Source organism: Polyodon spathula, chromosome 12, assembly GCF_017654505.1.
Source record: "Polyodon spathula isolate WHYD16114869_AA chromosome 12, ASM1765450v1, whole genome shotgun sequence".
Classification (NCBI taxonomy): Eukaryota; Metazoa; Chordata; class Actinopteri; order Acipenseriformes; family Polyodontidae; genus Polyodon; species Polyodon spathula.
The window spans coordinates 17,777,016-17,795,467 of NC_054545.1; the positions used below are offsets into that span (position 1 = coordinate 17,777,016).

The 18,452-nt window shown below is 42.5% G+C and overlaps 1 protein-coding gene and 1 non-coding gene across 2 annotated transcripts in view; one reads left to right on the forward strand and one right to left on the reverse strand.

Moving 5' to 3' along the window:
- Window positions 1-5,068: 5,068 nt before the first annotated feature.
- LOC121325058 lies at window positions 5,069-5,187 on the reverse strand. The gene has a single exon (XR_005951295.1). It is a non-coding gene; the product is annotated as a 5S ribosomal RNA (ribosomal RNA).
- Window positions 5,188-6,327: 1,140 nt separating this feature from the next.
- The window catches only part of map3k9 (mitogen-activated protein kinase kinase kinase 9), a 33,652-nt gene continuing 21,527 nt past the window's right edge, over window positions 6,328-18,452 (forward strand). Inside the window, exons 1-3 of the mRNA XM_041267048.1 lie at window positions 6,328-7,065; window positions 9,109-9,522; window positions 14,566-14,746. Coding sequence (XP_041122982.1) covers window positions 6,651-7,065; window positions 9,109-9,522; window positions 14,566-14,746 — 1,010 coding nt within the window. The 5' untranslated portion in view covers window positions 6,328-6,650. The remainder of the gene's footprint in view (window positions 7,066-9,108; window positions 9,523-14,565; window positions 14,747-18,452) is intronic.

The following is an 18,452-nucleotide window of genomic DNA, read 5'->3' on the forward strand; positions in this document are numbered from 1 at the left end:
TGATTCATTTACTTTTCATTGGTAGAAAAAAGAAATTCACAACTCCAGCCTCATCTAGCAGCAACTGTTTGTACAGAGCCTTGTGTAGCATTTGAATGTAATGATGCATTTATAGTATAAGTTTGCAAAATTAATCCAACTTAAGAACATAAGAAAATGTGTGAAGGAGACCATTCAGCTCATCTAAGGTAGCCTGGTTCCTAGGAGCTGATTGAGCTCATTGTCAATTTGGGTATTAAAGGATCCCAGTGATTGTGTCTCAACAAAATGGCTAGGTAACCCACTCCATCCCCTCACCACTGTGTGAAGAAGTGTCTCCTTCTCTCTGTCCTGAGTCTATCTCCACTTAATTTCCAGCTGTGTCCTCTGGTCCTGGTTTCTGTGCTAAGCTTAAAGTATTGGTTAGGGTTACCTTTGTTAACTCTGACTAGAATAGTTATATGATATACGGTAGCCCCCTGAAATGTGTTTTTGTACAGACAGTTCATGTCGATTGGAATAGATGTGGTAAAATAAATAATTCAGGCTGCTGTGTAAATTCAAGTTCATGCGCACAGCAATCTTCTTTACAATGCTATAGTCAAGGGAGCTCCTTTGGATACGTATTGCGCCATGTTTCAACATGCCGCTGTGTTAGTTTTGGCTTGCCTCATTGGTCAAGAACAGTATGTGCTCCACTGGAGCTTTCCAGTTTTAGCAACAGCAGTTCACTGTAGAACCAAATCTCAGTCACCTGAGCAGAATGACGGACTTTTAACCTAGGAATGGGAGGAGATTTTGATCACAGTGCAAGGTTCCATTATTATTATTTATTTATTTATTAGCAGGCGCCCTTACCGGGGGCGACTTACAGTTGTATACAAAAAAAACATATCAAGAATTACAGTACAATTTAGAGCAAGATATAAAATACAATCACTTCAGTCATAATAAAAGCAAATACAAAATACAGCAATTTGATATCGGGGCAGTTCAAGAGCAGATAACAGTGCTGATAGTCACATCAGGGTTAGATACGAGTGCAGGTGAAATACAAGATACTACAGATTGGATTAAGTGCAGGATTAAATATAGTAAAATAGGGAGCAGATCAGTGCAAGTTAAAGTGCATTAAAAGCAGAGTGCTATATTGTCCAGAGGGAGAGTTGAGTTTTACAGGTGTTGTCTGAAGTGATGTGTCTTGAGGAGGTGCCGGAAGGTGGGACTGGGCAGTCCTGACATCTGTAGGAAGGTCGTTCCACCACTGCGGGGCGAGGGTGGGGAAGGAGCATGTTCTAGAGGCAGGGGAGGCATAGCGGAGGTAAAGCCGGTCTTCTAGTGCAGGCAGAGCAGAGAGGTCGGGTGGGGGGTGTAGGTAGAGTTGAGGGTCTGGAGGTGGCTGGGTGTAGTCTAGTCAAGGCAATCCATAAAATGAATAATTAAACCCAGTTTATACATGGCTTGGGAAAAACCTAAAGAACACAAAGGTAGTGAAATAAGTGCGCTTAAAGTTCGTGCATGGAGAGGTGCAGAGATTCACATAGCAGTAGAAAATGCAATGCTTGTACTATGGCGCCCCCTAGTGGTCTTCAGCAAGAAAAGCTTACAGCACGGTCTCCCATCCAAGTACTAACCAGGCCCGACCTTGCTTATGGAGAGTATTCCATGCCAAAATTAAGAATGAATAAATAAAATTAAAAAATAAATAAATACAGGAATAAATAAATAAATGTATACATAAATAAATCAATACATGGACATTTATTTGTTTGTTTATTTATTACCTTATTTATTTATTACCTTTTTTTTTATTTATTCATTCATTCATTTATTTCACTTTTGCCACTTGCTTTCTACATTTCACTCTGCCCATGTACATTTCCGCTACAACATTTCCCTTTCTGCTTTGCGATTTACATTTCGATGCGAAGCTAGCTATTTCTTTTTACATTTTAATGTGCCCAAACTACCTTTCACTAACAGCCAGTGGACTGATTTTGATTTTGGTTATAGTTTAGAGTAGAAGTAATATGGAGATTTATTACAGTTGTCATGAATGTCTTCCTTGGAACTGTCAATGAGTCTCCTGGCTACACTGAAACTATGATGCATCCTGTGTCATGTAAGTGACACTTGTGTTATAATTATAAGTGTATGTGTCCTTTATAAATAAATCAGTAAACAAACAAACAAACTCTGCTGTATTACACTTGACCATGGTTTCAGTGTGCTGTATTACATTTTACTATGTTTTTACTAGGGGACACTTTTAGGGTCATTATTATGTATTATTATTATTTATTTATTTGGCTGATGCCTTTATCCAGGTGTTTCAGGGCAGTACAGGGTTACAATGCAAGATTCATATTGAAATACAGTATAGTTTACAGGTAGTACATATATGTATATACACACTGATGCACAATGAAAACGCAACAGTCCAAGCTGCACATCAATAGCTCATTGGGCACATATATAATTATATTTTAAATAATGATACAATATTCCTTGTAATAACAAAATACTGAGCTCAATTCATGTAATTTCATAAAAACGCCAGGTGCTCACTGTTTGGTATTTGAGTTGACTTAAAATTGCCAAAATGAGTTGTTTAAGAATCTGTATAAATAGCCATTCGAAAAGACGTGATTTTAATTAACGCAATAGCAAATGATACGACCGCGCCCCGCTTGAGTAAGGAAGATCGCCTGGTTGTAGCGGCATGGTTGAAGGCGGTCTATCATTATGAGAAGATGCCCGGAGAATGAGATGTTCTGCTTCAGTAATCAGCAGACTAGTCCAGAGAAACCAGGAAACCAGCTCTGTGAGGGACAGGCCACGTCCTGGAAGGCAGAGGGTCGCCGCACCGGCCCAGGACCGTTCTGCTGATTGTTGCGTTGTTCAAGTCAATCGGTGGGACAGTGGAAGTCTGATGATGTGGGGAGGAATCTCCTTTAACACAAGAACGCCTTTGGTGCAGATTTAGCACAGCCTTACTGCTCAGGCATATATTGAAGAAGTCCTTGAGGCAACAGGTTTTCTATTCCTGCAAGCCAATCAGGAAGTGTCGATGTTCCAGCAGGACAATGCAAGACCACACAGTGCTAGGATTACAATTGCACAATTGACTTCAAGAAAACAATGTCGAGGTCTTGCCGTGGCCTGCTTTTTCTCCCGACCTGTGTCCAATAGAACATCTGTGGGACCAAATCGCCAGTGCCATCCACAGGAGACAACCGCGACCAGCCAACCTGACTGCAGCTGCCATATATCATGTCAATAGCAGATCAAAGCACATGAATATTTTATTTATGATTTACATAGCACAGCGGTTTTCAAACTGGGGTTCGCTTACCCCTGGGGGTACTCGAGAAAAATCCTGTAATGGCGGACAACGTTTTTTTTTTTTTTTGCCACACTGTAGTACTTTGCGACTTAGCAATCAAATTAACAATGTTGAATCTCCTTTCAAATAAAACCGCAGCCGTACTGGTGTACAATTCCTTTCTGTTGGGCGAGGTTAATTATAAACACCCAGCCGGCTGCTGACAGTGTGTGAGCGCACACATGGCTAATTTACATATGTAAATAGAAGCGTGGTAGCTCTGCAGTCTGCAGGCTAAAACAAAAACTCAAAGATTGTCATTGCATGATGCTGCTTCTGTTCAGAATGTGTAGTATTTACTAGGTAAGTTTACTGTGGAGTTTAAATGTTCAGTGTTTGTAGTTGAATCAGTTCAGTGTTTTATCTAAGTATATGTTTTTAAACAACAGTATTATTGAGTTGAGCAGGCAGCTACTCAGATAGTAAAATCACGCACTCGTTCTGCCCTGGAGCTGGAGTGACACGACTGTTATGTTTATTTGCAATGCTTGTATGTGTTCTTTCATTATTAATTAATTCGTTCTTTGTCGTGTGAGTGCATTACCCAACCCATCCACACCTGTAATTATTAATACAAGCAAAAGCACGATATTATTATTATTATTATTATTATTAGTAGTAGTAGTAGTAGTAGTAGTAGTAGTAGTAGTAGTAGTAGTAGTAGTAGTAGTATTACAAAATTGGAATTCCGTGATTAAAAAAATAAATAAATCAAACCCGAAATCCTGGATTGGGAAAAGCGTCCGGAATTAGATTCTTTACTCCAGCCCTATTGAGTGTGTTCATATCATACAGAGAGTGTCCATCAATAAGCTTGAATTGTCTTGCAGCTGATTATCGCGAACAGACTACTGCACTAAACACTTTAACATGTATGGAAGCATTTTGCTAAATCGTTTTTGACTGCCTGATAAATATATCTACTTTCAATAGATTAGCTATTGGAAATATTCACTTCAAAACCTGCTTATTCTGGCTAAATCGGATACAGCAGAACACACATAGCATTTTACATTGTCCCTGCTCAAATTCGAGTTCACTTAAAAAAAAAAAAAAAGCATGACTTTTGTGAGAATTGCTTTCTGGTTTTGTTTTAAATTGGAACCATAGTTTTGTTTTTCAGAAACATAACCTGTTTTTTCATTCTTAATTTGGACTGTTTCATATTTATTAGAGTCTGGATTTTGAAATCATATTAGCATTTTTAGTTGGTGCATTTGCACCGTTGTTATTGTGTTAGTTATTAACAGCAGTTTCCATTTGCAGTACAGTACTTGGCTGAACTCCAGCCCTTCTTCCTTTCCCGAGTGCCTTCGGAGCCAGCAAATCGAAGCGCTTTTGTTTTTTTAATGGTCCGCTTAAAGCATTTTGTAACTTAAAGTCCTATTAGTTCATTTTTAAATACAGAATTACCTGCCTTACTGAAATCTGCCCTGCAACACATGACAAATCTGAATGCGAAATATTGACTTGCGGTCTAATTGGCCTCTCGTTGTAACACGCCGTTGATTTGTAGTGTCTTTGCTTAAGTACTTAATTAGAAAATACCACATTTTGCCTGTTTTCGTGTGCAGATGCTGGTTCGCGGAAGACTAGGTTATTTGGTAAGGGGTACGACGGGGGCCTAAAAAGTTTGAAAACCAATTCGCAGATGAGAGTGCAATATTTGTTCAATTGCGCCCCCTCGTGGTCTGCAGCAAGAAAAGCTTACAGCACCTGGTATTCCCAGGCGGTCTCCCATCCAAGTACTAACCAGGCCCGACCTTGCTTAGCTTCCGAGATCGGACGAGATCGGGCGTTCTCAAGGTGGTATGGCCGTAAGCGAGAGCACTACAAGATTATTGACTATTTCCAGTATATCTCTCGTCTTGTCATGAAAAAATTGTAGCTAAAATATAAAAATAATGAATTTATATTTACATTGCAGTCTACCATTTGAAATCCTTATGCACGTTTTATATATTTATGTATGTATTTATTTGTGTTTCTTTGTTTGTTTACTTTTTGCCACTTTTTTTAACTGTCACGGTTATATAAAAAAAAAGAAACACATAGAAGACAACACCTTAATTTTAGTTCTTGTACAACACATATTATATTCTTATATTGAAAATAAATACGTTTTGTGTTTTAGAAATAGATACCCGGAGTAGCCGAAGTATTATGCCATGAACAGCATTAAATATGTTGGTTATAGCGGGGTTATTGTCTGGCTCTGAGCCCCCGAACACCCTGACTGAGGAATGAATTAATGAAATTTGTTTTGATTAGCATTATGCACGACGGAGCTGGCGTCGAGGTCATACTATGCAGTCACAATAATTTACCATATTTGCCATGTTTATTAACGCGCTTTATAATGTATACCTATGCATTACTTCCACTCTGCAGTATTACACTATGCGCATCCCCTGAAACTGCCCCCCTGCCCCCCTGCCCCTAGGTTAATGTCAATGGTATGCATCTGTGTGTGTGATCCCGTTATAAATGAGATGTGGCAGTGGGGCAGATCTCTGTGAGCAGAAATTTCAATGCATTTGAAATTTTGATTTTAGTAAACCAATGAAAAACAACAACAACAACAACAAAATTACGTTGCTAGGCCTAGACACTGGAGTCAAACACCAGATTGACATGGATTTGAACGAATACGGCAGCACATGTGTTTCCATTCAATCCCAACACACTGTAGACGTGTAACCCGTCTCGGGTGTATTTTTGGATGCAGAACTGCGATGTATTCGCGCAGTGGTTAATTGTATTTTTGCTGGGATTCAAGTGTCGGGCATTGACAGTGATTGACAGGCGACAGTGCCCAACCGGATACCAGGCGTGGCGCATAAACAATTAGAGGAGGTTCTGAATCTGACAGAAAGGAGGGACTAAAAGCGATTGAAGGGAGAATTCACCATTCAGAGTGAGAATCTGTGTATCGTCGAGGAGATTTGTCCAATGGCGTTTCTAGCGGTGCGGGTCCTCGCAGTGTGGTCGAGAGATGGATGCGAGCAGGACGGGACGGGGCAATACTAAGAGCAAAGCCACAATTCCGATACAGCACGAACAGTTATAATTTCCTCGTCGTCCGCAGCGGTGGAGAAGGAGGAGGAGAGCGGGATGGATTGTCATTAAATGCCGCTGTTTTTAAAAACAACGCCGCTGGCTTCTGTGAACTCCAGCTGGGCTCTACCTTCTTCATGGAGGAGGGTCTCAAGCCCGTTTAAATTATCCCCTGTCAGGTGTATATGAGCCGCCGAGATCATCCACACTGCTCCTATGGATCGGTTCAATGGATTCCTTCAAATCCTCATTTAATAATAACTCAAGCGCCACTGGCTCTGCTTCCCAGTCAGCCAAGGCCGACAGCGCGGCGGCGGCGGTGGTCGGCTGCCAGCGGAGCCCCTCCATCGCCGCTGCAGCCCCGTCGCCAGCCTCAGCCCCTGCGGTCTCTGGATACTGGACGGCCGTCTTTGACTACGATGCCAGCGCGGAGGACGAGCTCAGCCTGCGGAAGGGGGATTGGGTGGAGGTCCTGTCCAAGGACTCGTTGGTCTCCGGGGACGAAGGCTGGTGGACAGGAAAGATCGAGGAGAGGGTCGGCATCTTCCCTAGCAACTACGTGAGCAGCGGGCAGGGCATCTCTGACCAGCTGAGGGGCAAGGCGGCGGACGAGTATGCGGGGTGCCCCGCACTGCCCTTACACCGTAAGTGAGGTTACTGAACTTGCAGTTAACTAAGGAGCTGACACACTGTGTTTACGCGTGTGAGGTGAGCATGACTCGGTACTGCCAGATAACTGAACTAGTTAGTGTACAGTAACATCATTTGTTTTGTTGCATTTTATACAAGCTGTATTTGACAGCTATAAGCATCCGCCTGGCAGGCCGAGATGATGCCTGCATGCCCGTCTCAGCATAATCTCACCCAGTCTTTGCCGTCACCTCTCTGGATCGCTCCTTACCATCCCCCGCTGAATCTCGGTTCTTTCTTTGTCTCTTTATCTCACGCCCTCCTTTCCACCAGCATTTCATTTCTATCTCCCACTCTAGCCGCGTTTCTTACACATAAATACGATATAACCCGTTCACGTTACTGCAATGTAATTCTGGAACTCTAATCTATTCCATTGCAGTACAATGCAATGTGTGTACGCTGGGATCGTAGTCGGCGTCCATTCCAGATTTTCAATTCCAATTCCTTTTTAAAATCAATTTCCAATTCCTTCCCTTTTCATCAATTAGAATGTATGAAAAGGATTTGGAATTGAAAACAGGACTTGACCCCAACCCTGCTGCACCTGTTTTTGTTGTGTTTCAGTGGCAACAAGCTCTGTAGATAGCTGATGATTGTGTTGTGAAGAGGGGAGTCCTGACATGCATTATGCGATGTATAAAAGCTGCATCTCCCTGTTGCATGTCAGTTTCAGCTCTGTAGATCAGACAGTGGCAGGTAGTTCAATATCCATTGCCATTGTTTCATAAGGGACAGTCCCAATGGGCTGTTCTCGAGACAGGTACCCCTAAAGGAATTGGGTCATGTATGCATCCGGAACAATAAACAACTTCCAGACGGTCTCCTCCTGCCAAGCCAGCACTGTCCTGGCCGCCCATGGTGGTGCTGTACTTCATTGACGGTGTTATGGCAGGTGTTCAATAGCTGTATTATAATGTGTGGGTGCTGTTGCTGCATCCAAACCACACCAGTATTGTGTAGGTATTTGTGAGTCCTGCTCCCTGCTCTCACACCTTGCAGGCAGTAACTTTGACACCAAAGACACTCCTGATGTGAAATGACCTAGGAAGTGAAATGTTATCAGACTTCCTAATAACAAGGCAATCGACTGAGAACTTTCTTTAATTTAGTGAAGTTCCAAATATCTCGCTTTAAAACATGTGGGACCTATATAGTGAATGGAATTAAAGGGTTTATGAAATCATTTTATTAGCTAGTACCCTTTAACTAGGACTCTGTGTTTCTGTGGTGATAACCAACCAAATCATAGCTTCCTAAACAGAGTTTTAACCAAGAGCTACCCAAACCGTCGGGTGAGTGCATTGAAACAGATACACTGATACACTGTGTTTGATAGAAGGTTTAGGAGACAGGAAGTCAAAGAAACAAATTGAAACCACATGACCTTTCAACAGTAAGAAGATGATGGGACCAGCACAGCTGAAAGGTCACCTAACGGTGTGATTTTGTAAAATGATTATTTTGGAATCAGGAATTTCTTAAAACACTAATCTAACAATCTACAGGCACATATAATGCCAGGTAGATTCTGGTACAGAGAGAAATGATTCCAGTTCAATATTGGAACCACCGAACTTTCCCATTTCAACGTACCCTTCAACTGAGACCGCCTTATTAAAAACAAAACAAGACATGGGTTAAGGAGTGCTCATGAGACTAGCGAACCTGTGCACTACAAAACAAAAATCTGTTTCTCAAAGAAGTTAGGAAGCCAATTATAAAGTAGCTAATGCTAATAATAGGCAGTGGAGAGAGAGTGATACTGATCATTTTATTTGTCCTTTTTGAAAATTACATTTTACTGCCTTCTGGCTGTGCACCTTCACAAGTGGATCATCTTGAATGGACTATAACAATAACTCTCTCTCCCCTCTCCCATTGTCTTTCCATCTCCTTCTCTTTCCCCCTCTCTCCATCTCCCTTCCTCTCTCCCCCCTCCCTCTCTGTCTCCCTGTCTCTCCCCTCTCCCTCTCCCTCTCCCCCTCTCCCGGCAGTGCTGGAGATTGACTTTGCTGAGCTGACCCTGGAGGAGATCATTGGGGTGGGTGGGTTTGGGAAGGTGTACCGGGCGCTGTGGCGGGGGGAGGAGGTGGCAGTGAAGGCTGCGCGGCGGGACCCCGACGAGGAGGTGGGTCAGACTCTGGAGAACGTGCGGCAGGAGGCCAAGCTGTTTGCCATGCTGCGGCACCCCAACATCATGGCGCTGTGCGGGGTGTGCCTGCTGGAGCCCAACCTCTGCCTGGTCATAGAGTTTGCCCGCGGGGGCTCCCTGAACCGCGTGCTGTCCGGCAAGAGGATCCCTCCCCACACGCTGGTGGACTGGGCCGTGCAGATTGCCAGGGGCATGCACTACCTGCACTGCCAGGCCATAGTGCCCATCATACATAGAGACCTCAAGTCCAGCAACAGTAAGTGCCTGTCTCCCTCCCCCAATATATAAACCTGCTTAAGCAATAGAACCCACATTAGAGGGCATTGCCATAGTTGACCGTGTCGGGCAGCGTGTGCCATTGGCGAGGGTGCTACCTTACAGACAAGGTCAGCTGTCAAGGCAAGCCCTGATGAGCAGGGTTTGATTGCCAGAGGGACTGGCAATTCCTGTTTTTGATGGCTTACATTCTGTCTGAACATTCCACGGCCATCTTCCATGTGGTGGTGCCCTGCAGTGGAGTTTCCTGATTGGTGGATGACAGTTCTGAAGTTTTTAATAGTGTTAATGCCTCAAACACCATCGGAGATGATTTCAGACTTGATAGTCCCATGAGAAGGGAATCTATTGAGGAATCTATAGGTACTCTTTGACTTGTGACCTAAGACAGAGGCCACATAGGGGTCATGTAACTTTTTTGTTTCCTGGAATATAAACACCTAATGCTTTGAGATGTTAGCTTCATAGTCGGTACACAGCTGCATTCTGTGATTCTCTAGGTTCAGTTTGATTGAGGGTATCGTTCAAGAAAATGTAATCCCCTCGTGTCAGACATTTCACAAACCTGCAGCCACTAAAGTGGCAAAGCCCCCTAGCTCAAGACAGCACTTGAGATAGTGAGGTTAGATTTGCAGGATTGTCAACGTTCTGCATGATACATGTTGGTGATCATGCTGTTCACTTTAAATTGTTCAGTATAGCTTCTTTGGGTATAAAGTGAGTAATTGTAATATTTGGTACACAGCTGTATTCTATGATTCTACCAATACATTTTCATGAGCAGTGTTTTGCTGTAAAAATGAGCAGTTTCACTGCTACATTCAGCTGGAAAGTGTCTGTAGCATTGTGTGATTGGTGTCAAAACACAGATCTTTGATAAAAGATAAGTTGATTTAGTGTTTTTGTTTAAAGCGATTTTGTATTTCAAAGTGAAGAACACACACAAATGTTAGCGGGGTACCTGAATCCAGGATAACCAGTTCCAGTCATATTAACCCTCACAAAAACTCAAGGCACCTATTCCAGTTCTGCATAACTCCAGTTATGATCCCACAAACCAGATTTAGATGGATAGCTCTTTCTAGTAGCAAAGAGATAAGAACCATATTGCACCTGATACAATGCAAGTGATTTTGTGCTGACAGGACAATTACCTGTAGTGCACATTAGGTCAGATGCGAAATGTCATTAGCGCATCATTTTTGCATAGTAAAAACACACCTAATTAAGTTACTGGAAATAAACATCTTGTCATCTAATTAAGAGGCTTGGGAGCAGATGTTGCATGAAGTTCTCAAAGCGTTCAACTTCTTGTGTATCCCTGCATTTCACTATGCAGGTTCAGCTTGTTGTGTATCCCTGCATTGCACTCTGCAGGTTCATCTTGTTGTGTATCACTGCATTGCACTGTGCAGGTTCATCTTGTTGTGTATCCCGGCATTGCACTCTGCAGGTTCAGTTTGTTGTATATCCCTGCATTGCACTGTGCAGGGCGGGGGAGGGGTTGCTATTGTTGACTGCAGGGCTGGTCCTGTTGGATCTCTTAAAGCCCCAAGCCTATTAGAGAGGATTTATTCTGCACTTGAGCAGTGAACCTGCACTGGGCGCTGCCTAGCAGTTAGCTTGTCTTCCCTGCTTACATCACCTGGGCTGACTTACACATTTTGTATAAATTCAGTGAAGTTTCATATCTGTGAAACTCTGAGGCTGTTAAAGAAACCTACATCAGTCCAGAACAGTTTTATGTATATCAAACTGTACAATACATGCGGCCTAATTATTAGAGACTGGGAAGGAGGTAGTGGTCAAGTGGTTTGAGCTATAGGATCAGGAAAGTGATGTGATCTAGTGGTTAGAGCTGAGGGACTGGGAGGGAGGGAGGTAGTCTGGTCTAGTGGTTAGAGCTGAGAGACTGGGAGGGAGGGAGGCAGTGTGGTCTAATGGTTAGAACTGAGTGACTGGGAGAGAGGGAGGCAGTGTGGTCTAGTGTTTAAAGCTGAGTAAGGGAGGCAGTGGTCTGGTGGTTAGAGCTGAGGGACTGGGAGGGAGGGAAGCAGTCTGGTCTAGTGGTTAGAGCTGAGAGGCTGGGAGGGAGGGAAGCAGTCTGGTCTAGTGGTTAGAGCTGAGTGACTGGGAGGGAGGGAGGGAGGCAGTGTGGTCTAGTGGTTAGAGCTGAGGGACTGGGAGGGACTGGGAGGGAGGGAGGCAGTGTGTCTAGTGGTTAGAGCTGAGAGACTGGGAGGGAGGGAGGGAAGCAGTCTGGTCTAGTGTTAGAGCTGAGGGACTGGGAGGGAGGGAGGCAGTGTGGTCTAGTGGTTAGAGCTGAGAGACTGGGGGGGAGGAAGGGAAGCAGTCTGGTCTAGTGTTAGAGCTGAGGGACTGGGAGGGAGGGAGGCAGTGTGGTCTAGTGGTTAGAGCAATTATTTTTAAGCCCCAGCTTGCCAGGTTGCGTTGATTTACATGACAAAGCCTCCCAGAATGTAAGATTTTGTCCTCAGCCCTACCTCTGTGTGGATATTGACAGATGGTCTCTTTTGAATCCAGGGTCAAAGCTGGCATTGATATTCAGCCCGTGCAGCTGCCTGAGGAGGTAGGGTGCACAGCGTGACTCCAGCGGGATGCACATTCAAATATAGGGCAGGCTGCACAATAACAGGAGCCAGGCTGATTAGGAGCTGGCTTTTCCATGGTAATGTTCCACCAGCACAGTGTCTAACCTGCAGCATTCGAGGCGTAGTTTGATGTACAATACTGTAAAACTAAAACAGCAGCTGCACTGGGATCTTAAGAGGTACAGAGCTTGTTGTAGATTGGGGTGTACAGTCATAAAATAATACTTAACCATAATAAAAGTCACAGTATGAATAGGGCTTGATTTTTTTCTGGTTTTATTTTTTGTTTAGTTCGGGGGTGGTTTTTCAGTTTTTATTATTGTTATGCAAAATCGGTTATTATAAATAAACACCACTCAAACACATTAGCTTTCAGTTTCTATAATAATTTAAATTACAATAACATTTTCCTTAATTGTAGTACTTTGTAACTGTAAGTTTAATATAATTATTTAGTCTGCTTAATAATAATAATAATAATAATAATAATAATAATAATACAGTGATTTACTGACAGTGTTGAAGTGCAGATGCGGATAAAAACTGTATGAGTTCCAACAGTCCACATTAGTAGCAAAAAACAAAGTTGAAGTAAACCCATCCCAGATATAAAGACGAGGCTACATAAACTCAGATATTAAAGTCTTTCTGAATAAGAAATAAAAGCTGTATAGTGCTGTAACTGCAGTGTATGTAGGGGGTGAACTGAGCGTGTATTCCATGAACTGTTTCTGCAGTGCCTCTTCATCTTCCAGAGGGAAACAGTTAAAGATTAAACTGTAATCATTAAAATGTTGTGAAAATTGCTCCTTACACAGAGCGTCAGTAACTCTGAAATTGCACTGTGTCATCTAAGCGTCCTGTTGTTGCCTGCCACTTGGTAAACATTGAACGGAAAAAAGATTCAAACTTCAAACCTTTCACTTAGGCTGAATGGCTAGGAGTTTATATAGCTAATACTGTGTTTTATTGGTGTAGAAAAACAGAAAAAAAAATACTAGTAGGTCATCGGGGGTGTTTTTTCGGTTATTATCGGTTAAAACCGAAAACATCAAGCCCTAAATATAATGCTTCTCATAATATGCAGGCCACGGTACAGTATCGCAATACATAACCATCCCTGTGAGGGACCTGCTGCCTCATCGACTACTGATAATATCTCCCAACCATTTCGAATAGAAATGGAAATGTATTTTATAAGATGAGTCATTTTGCATTTTTATTTCCGGATAACACAGACCTAACGCTTCAACATATTGTCTTCATATCTGGTACACAGCTGTATTCTATGATTCTCTCAGTAAGGTTCTGGGTGGTGTTCATTAGGAATGCCCCATTTTTCATTACACCTTGTTTTAAGCTGTGGATATCTCAGTGGCACAGTTGAGCTTATCTTACTCAGATGGCTTTTATTGTTCGGAGATTTCTGCAGAAATTTGCAGTTTCATCAAGAAGCTTCCTACTGTTCTGCAAGCTGGGGAGACTCTCCAATGTCCCTGGATTCATGCTGTCTTCTGTCACAGTGGTTACACACTGTGGGCTCCCTGTTTAATTGCTGCCAGTTTCACTGATTTTGATATTTTTTGGGTTTGGAACTGTAGTGTTGTAATGGACCAGGGAACTGTAGCAGTGTGATTTCTGAATTCTACTGGCTCACCAAGGCAGATCACAGTGTTATGAGGCAATGCAGGGGGCGATAGAGATGCCACGTAAAAGTGGAGAGTTGTTTTTGCTGGGCTTTGTTTCAGGTCTGGTAAGGAAAAATACCTTTTTATTAAGTTAAGACTAGGAGTGTAACGATACACTGACCTCCCCATATGCAGGTCATGATACACGGGATGGTCCTGATGGTACTGAATAAGAGCTACCGATTTTTTAAATAATGCATTGTTTTGTTAAAGGCCATGTTCATACCAGCCATAAAACACATACCTTAATTCAAGAATTATTTGGTTCTACACTATGCCATGTTGTGCTTTTGGTCTTGGTATAACAGTACAAACGATACAGACCTCTATTACGGTACAGTATATCATGCAGCGAAAGTATCCTGATTCGCTGATTACACAACGATTAGTTATATCTCTAGTTGACACCAGAATTTCAATGTTTTTTGAATAGTATTTAAAGAGAATCATCCAGTTGTTGTTTCTGTGCTCATGTAGCAAAGCTGTAAAAGCGTTTCTGGGCTCCCATGTCTCTGTGTCTCTTGCTTAACATTACAGTCACTTACTTTCACTCAAGGCTTCAGTTGCGATTGCACAGTCTGGCTTCATTAACAAATCTCTCCTTTTCTGTCTCTCACATTCCTCCCTTCTTAATCGTCCCATCTGTTCACATTTTCCTCCTGTCCCTCTTCATTTCCCCTTCTGTCTCCTCTCCCGCTCCCACTGACACTCCCTGGTCTTCAGTCCTGATTCTGGAGAAGGTAGAGAACGAGGACCTGGGGAACAAGACCCTGAAGATCACGGATTTTGGGCTGGCACGGGAGTGGCACAAGACCACCAAGATGAGCGCGGCGGGCACCTACGCTTGGATGGCACCTGAGGTCATCCGCTCCTCCACATTCTCCAAGGGCAGCGACGTGTGGAGGTGGGGAGAGAGAGGCAGAGCTGGCACCCTTTTCTTCAGTGCTTGAAGTTGATTTGTACTCTGAAGTGTTAATGAACACCCTGCAGGCATGGCTTTATTATTTGCCATCCCAGTTTGTTTAGAGATTTTCATTCACAAATCGTGGGTCATTCAGCTGGGAAATACATTGCTCTCCAAGTGATCCATAATGTGTGAATAAAAATATCAAAGCAATCAAGATTAGGGAGAAAAATATGCCCCTGGGCTACAGACAACTTGAGATACAGCAAAAAATAATGTGTTTCATGTAAACACTGCAGGGTGTTCTGTAACACTGTACAGAAGTGCTTCACAATCCATTCTCTTACCTCTTACTGGCTTTATTAACTGTGCTGTTCCCCTGTTTGTGATGAGAATCTCTTGGTTCTAGGCTATAGATAAGGTATGATGCTACAGATAAGGTCAAACTGTAAGGAAACAATCAAAGGTTTTGGCTTGTGCCGCCTTCAGCGTACAGGACGGTCGTTTCCATGACGTGGTTTGTTATAGTTTTACCTTTCCATGCTGATTGAGCGCTCTAAGGTTGTGGGCGCTACAGATCAGCTCGGGGTTCATTTTAAGGGGAAGGTGATGTATTTTGTCTCATCATGCGCGCTAAATTCATGATCTCCACACAAATGAAAGGGTAGAATAAACCTTTGAAATATTATTAGTAAATTAGGTTTCCTAAGATCGAGTCAGAAATGTCACAGCAGACCTTGAAGATGATATTCAAAAGCGAGAGAGAGAGAGAGAGAGAGAGAGAGACAGACAGACAGACAGACAGACAGACAGACAGACAGAGAGAGAGAGAGAGAGACAGTGTGTGGGAGTGAGAGAAGACACAGACACCTGCTGGTGTTCTAAACCCTTTCAAGACGTTAATGACAGAGCTGTTCTATTCACGGCTGCATTAAGGATCTCTCATTCCAAGGACATTGTTAGATGAGCTCTGTGGACAATCAGGCAGGCCTGGCGCACTAGCCAGCACACTCCCTTTGTTGTACTGCAATTGGTTTTGCCCTCATACTAGTTTCCCGTTGTACAATTGCATTGTACTATGTACTAATAGTCTTCAGTTCCAGTGTCCCCTCAGTACTAATAATCTTGAGTTCCAGTGTCTCCTCAGTACTAATACTCTTCAGTTCCTGTGTCTCCTCAGTACTAATACTCTTCAGTTCCAGTGTCCCCTCAGTACTAATACTCTTCAGTTCCAGTGTCCCCTCAGTACTAATACTCTTCAGTTCCAGTGTCCCCTCAGTACTAATACTCTTCAGTTCCAGTGTCCCCTCAGTACTAATACTCTTCAGTTCCAGTGTCCCCTCAGTACTAATACTCTTCAGTTCCAGTGTCCCCTCAGTACTAATACTCTTCAGTTCCAGTGTCCCCTCAGTACTAATACTCTTCATATTGAGGTCATGTGACTTCAAGGTTTCTGGGGTATAGACACCATGCATTTTGAGTTATTGTTTAAATATGTGGTGTGTTTTCTGATTGTTTTAATTAAGCTTTGTCCAGCAATGTTAAAAAAAAAAAAAAAAAACTCAAAGAAACTGTAATAGCAGGATTTATCAGTAACTGTATTACTGGCCTTAAAACAGAGTGACTGTACTGTGCTGTCCAACATAGGAATGCAAGAACATCTAAACCTGTTTTTTAAAAAGCATGTTCTAGAATGTGCCGGTGTGGTTTCCTTCCACACGTCTCTGGCTCTCTCCTGTTTCCTCTGGGATGAGATTTGCATCGTCTCCCTGCGGCCGCAGGTGGAGATTCTTCATCTTTCTGCTTTGAAACGATGAACTGCTGTCAGTAATCATTTATTTTGCAGACTCATGCAGCCTAAATGTGCTGTTATACCAAGTGATGACAGTGAGGAGGGCGTATAAACTGTGAAACCCCAGATACTGGAAGTTCTGTTTCATAGCATTTATATATTCAATGATGCCTCCTGCATGGTGGTTGAGATGCCCAACCTTATTATTATTATTATTATTATTATTATTATTATTATTTGCTGGGTGATTCCTCGGTTGGCACTATCCTGATGTTCTGCTGATGATTGTAAGTTGCTGCTGTTGATAATGTTAGTTAGCTGATGTGGACACAGCAATTCATGTGAATGCATCTTCTTTACAGTACTGAGGAACCCATAACAAGCCATTTCAAAAAGTGTATTAAATAGGACACAACTGTGGTGTGGTATCATTTTTATAACCATGTTTATAATTTGGACAATTCTAAATTACATCCAGATATTAATAGGAATCACAGTGAACCATGTTGATAACCTGATTTATAAACTGTACACAATATGGTACTTGTTAGTCATTATTATCTGAGATTACAATGGAAGGGAGAGTGTTTTTTCTTTTTTGGTGTCAGAAAAATGTGCTGCTGCCTTTCCACCTCTAGGGGGCACTGCCTGTTATTGCGTGCTTAGTGATTTGGTGAATCGCTTTGAGACATTACAGCTTTTGAAAAGTCGCTCTCGTCCTCTAAAAGTCACACGGTAGAGTCATCACTTTCACTGTGTGTCTTTACAGTGTTCAGTAAACTTTGTCCAAAGGAAGTTTAAAATAATATAATACAGAAGTTACGATAGCAGTGACATTTTAGACCTGAAGAAGTTCTCTGTAAGAACCCAGGTCTCTGTGTGTGTGTGTGTGTGTGTTCTAAATGAATCAGCTCTGTGTGTGTGTTCTAAATGAATCAGCTCTGTGTGTGTGCATGTGTGTGTGTGTGTGTGTGTTCTGAATGTATCAGCTCTGTGTGTGTGTGTTCTAAATGAATCAGGTCTGTGTGTTTGTGCTAAATGAATGGCAGTCCTCCACAGCTATAGTGCGAGCAGTCACTAGCACATACAGACATGCTCAAATTTGTTGGTACCCCGCCATAAAAAATGAAGAATGCACAATTTTCTCTGAAATAACTTGAAACTGACAAAAGTAATTGGCATCCACCATTGTTTATTCCATATTTAATAGAAATCAGACTTTGCTTTTGATTTTTTATTCAACATAATATTGTAAATAATAAAACAAATGAAAATGGCATGGACAAAAATGATGGGACCGCTAACCTAATATTTTGTTGCACAACCTTTAGAGGCAATCACTGCAATCAAACGTTTTCTGTAGCTCTCAATGAGACTTCTGCACCTGTTAACAGGTAGTTTGGCCCACTCTTCCTGAGCAAACTGCACCAGCTGTCTCAGGTTTGATGGGTGCCTTCTCCAGACTGCACGTTTCAGCTCTTTCCATAGATGTTCGATAGGATTCAGATCAGGACTCATATAAGGCCACTTCAGAATAGTTCAATGTTTTGTTCTTATCCCTGTGCCAGGCACAGCAAAACAGCCCCAAAACATAACCAAGCCTCCTCCATGTTTCACTGTAGGTATGGTGTTCTTTTCTTTGGAAGCTTCGTTTTTTTTGTCTGTGAACATAGAGCTGATGTGACTTGCCAAAAAGCTCCAGATTTGACTCATCTGTCCAAAGGACATTCTCCCAGAAGGATTGTGGCTTGTCAATATGCATTTTAGCAAATTCCAGTCTGCCTTTTTTATGTTTTTCTTTCAAAAGTGGAGTCCTCCTGGGTTTTCTTCCATGGAGCTCACTTTCGCTCAAAAAGCGACGGATGGTGCGATCAGAAACTGACGTACCTTCACCTTGGAGTTCAGCTTGTATCT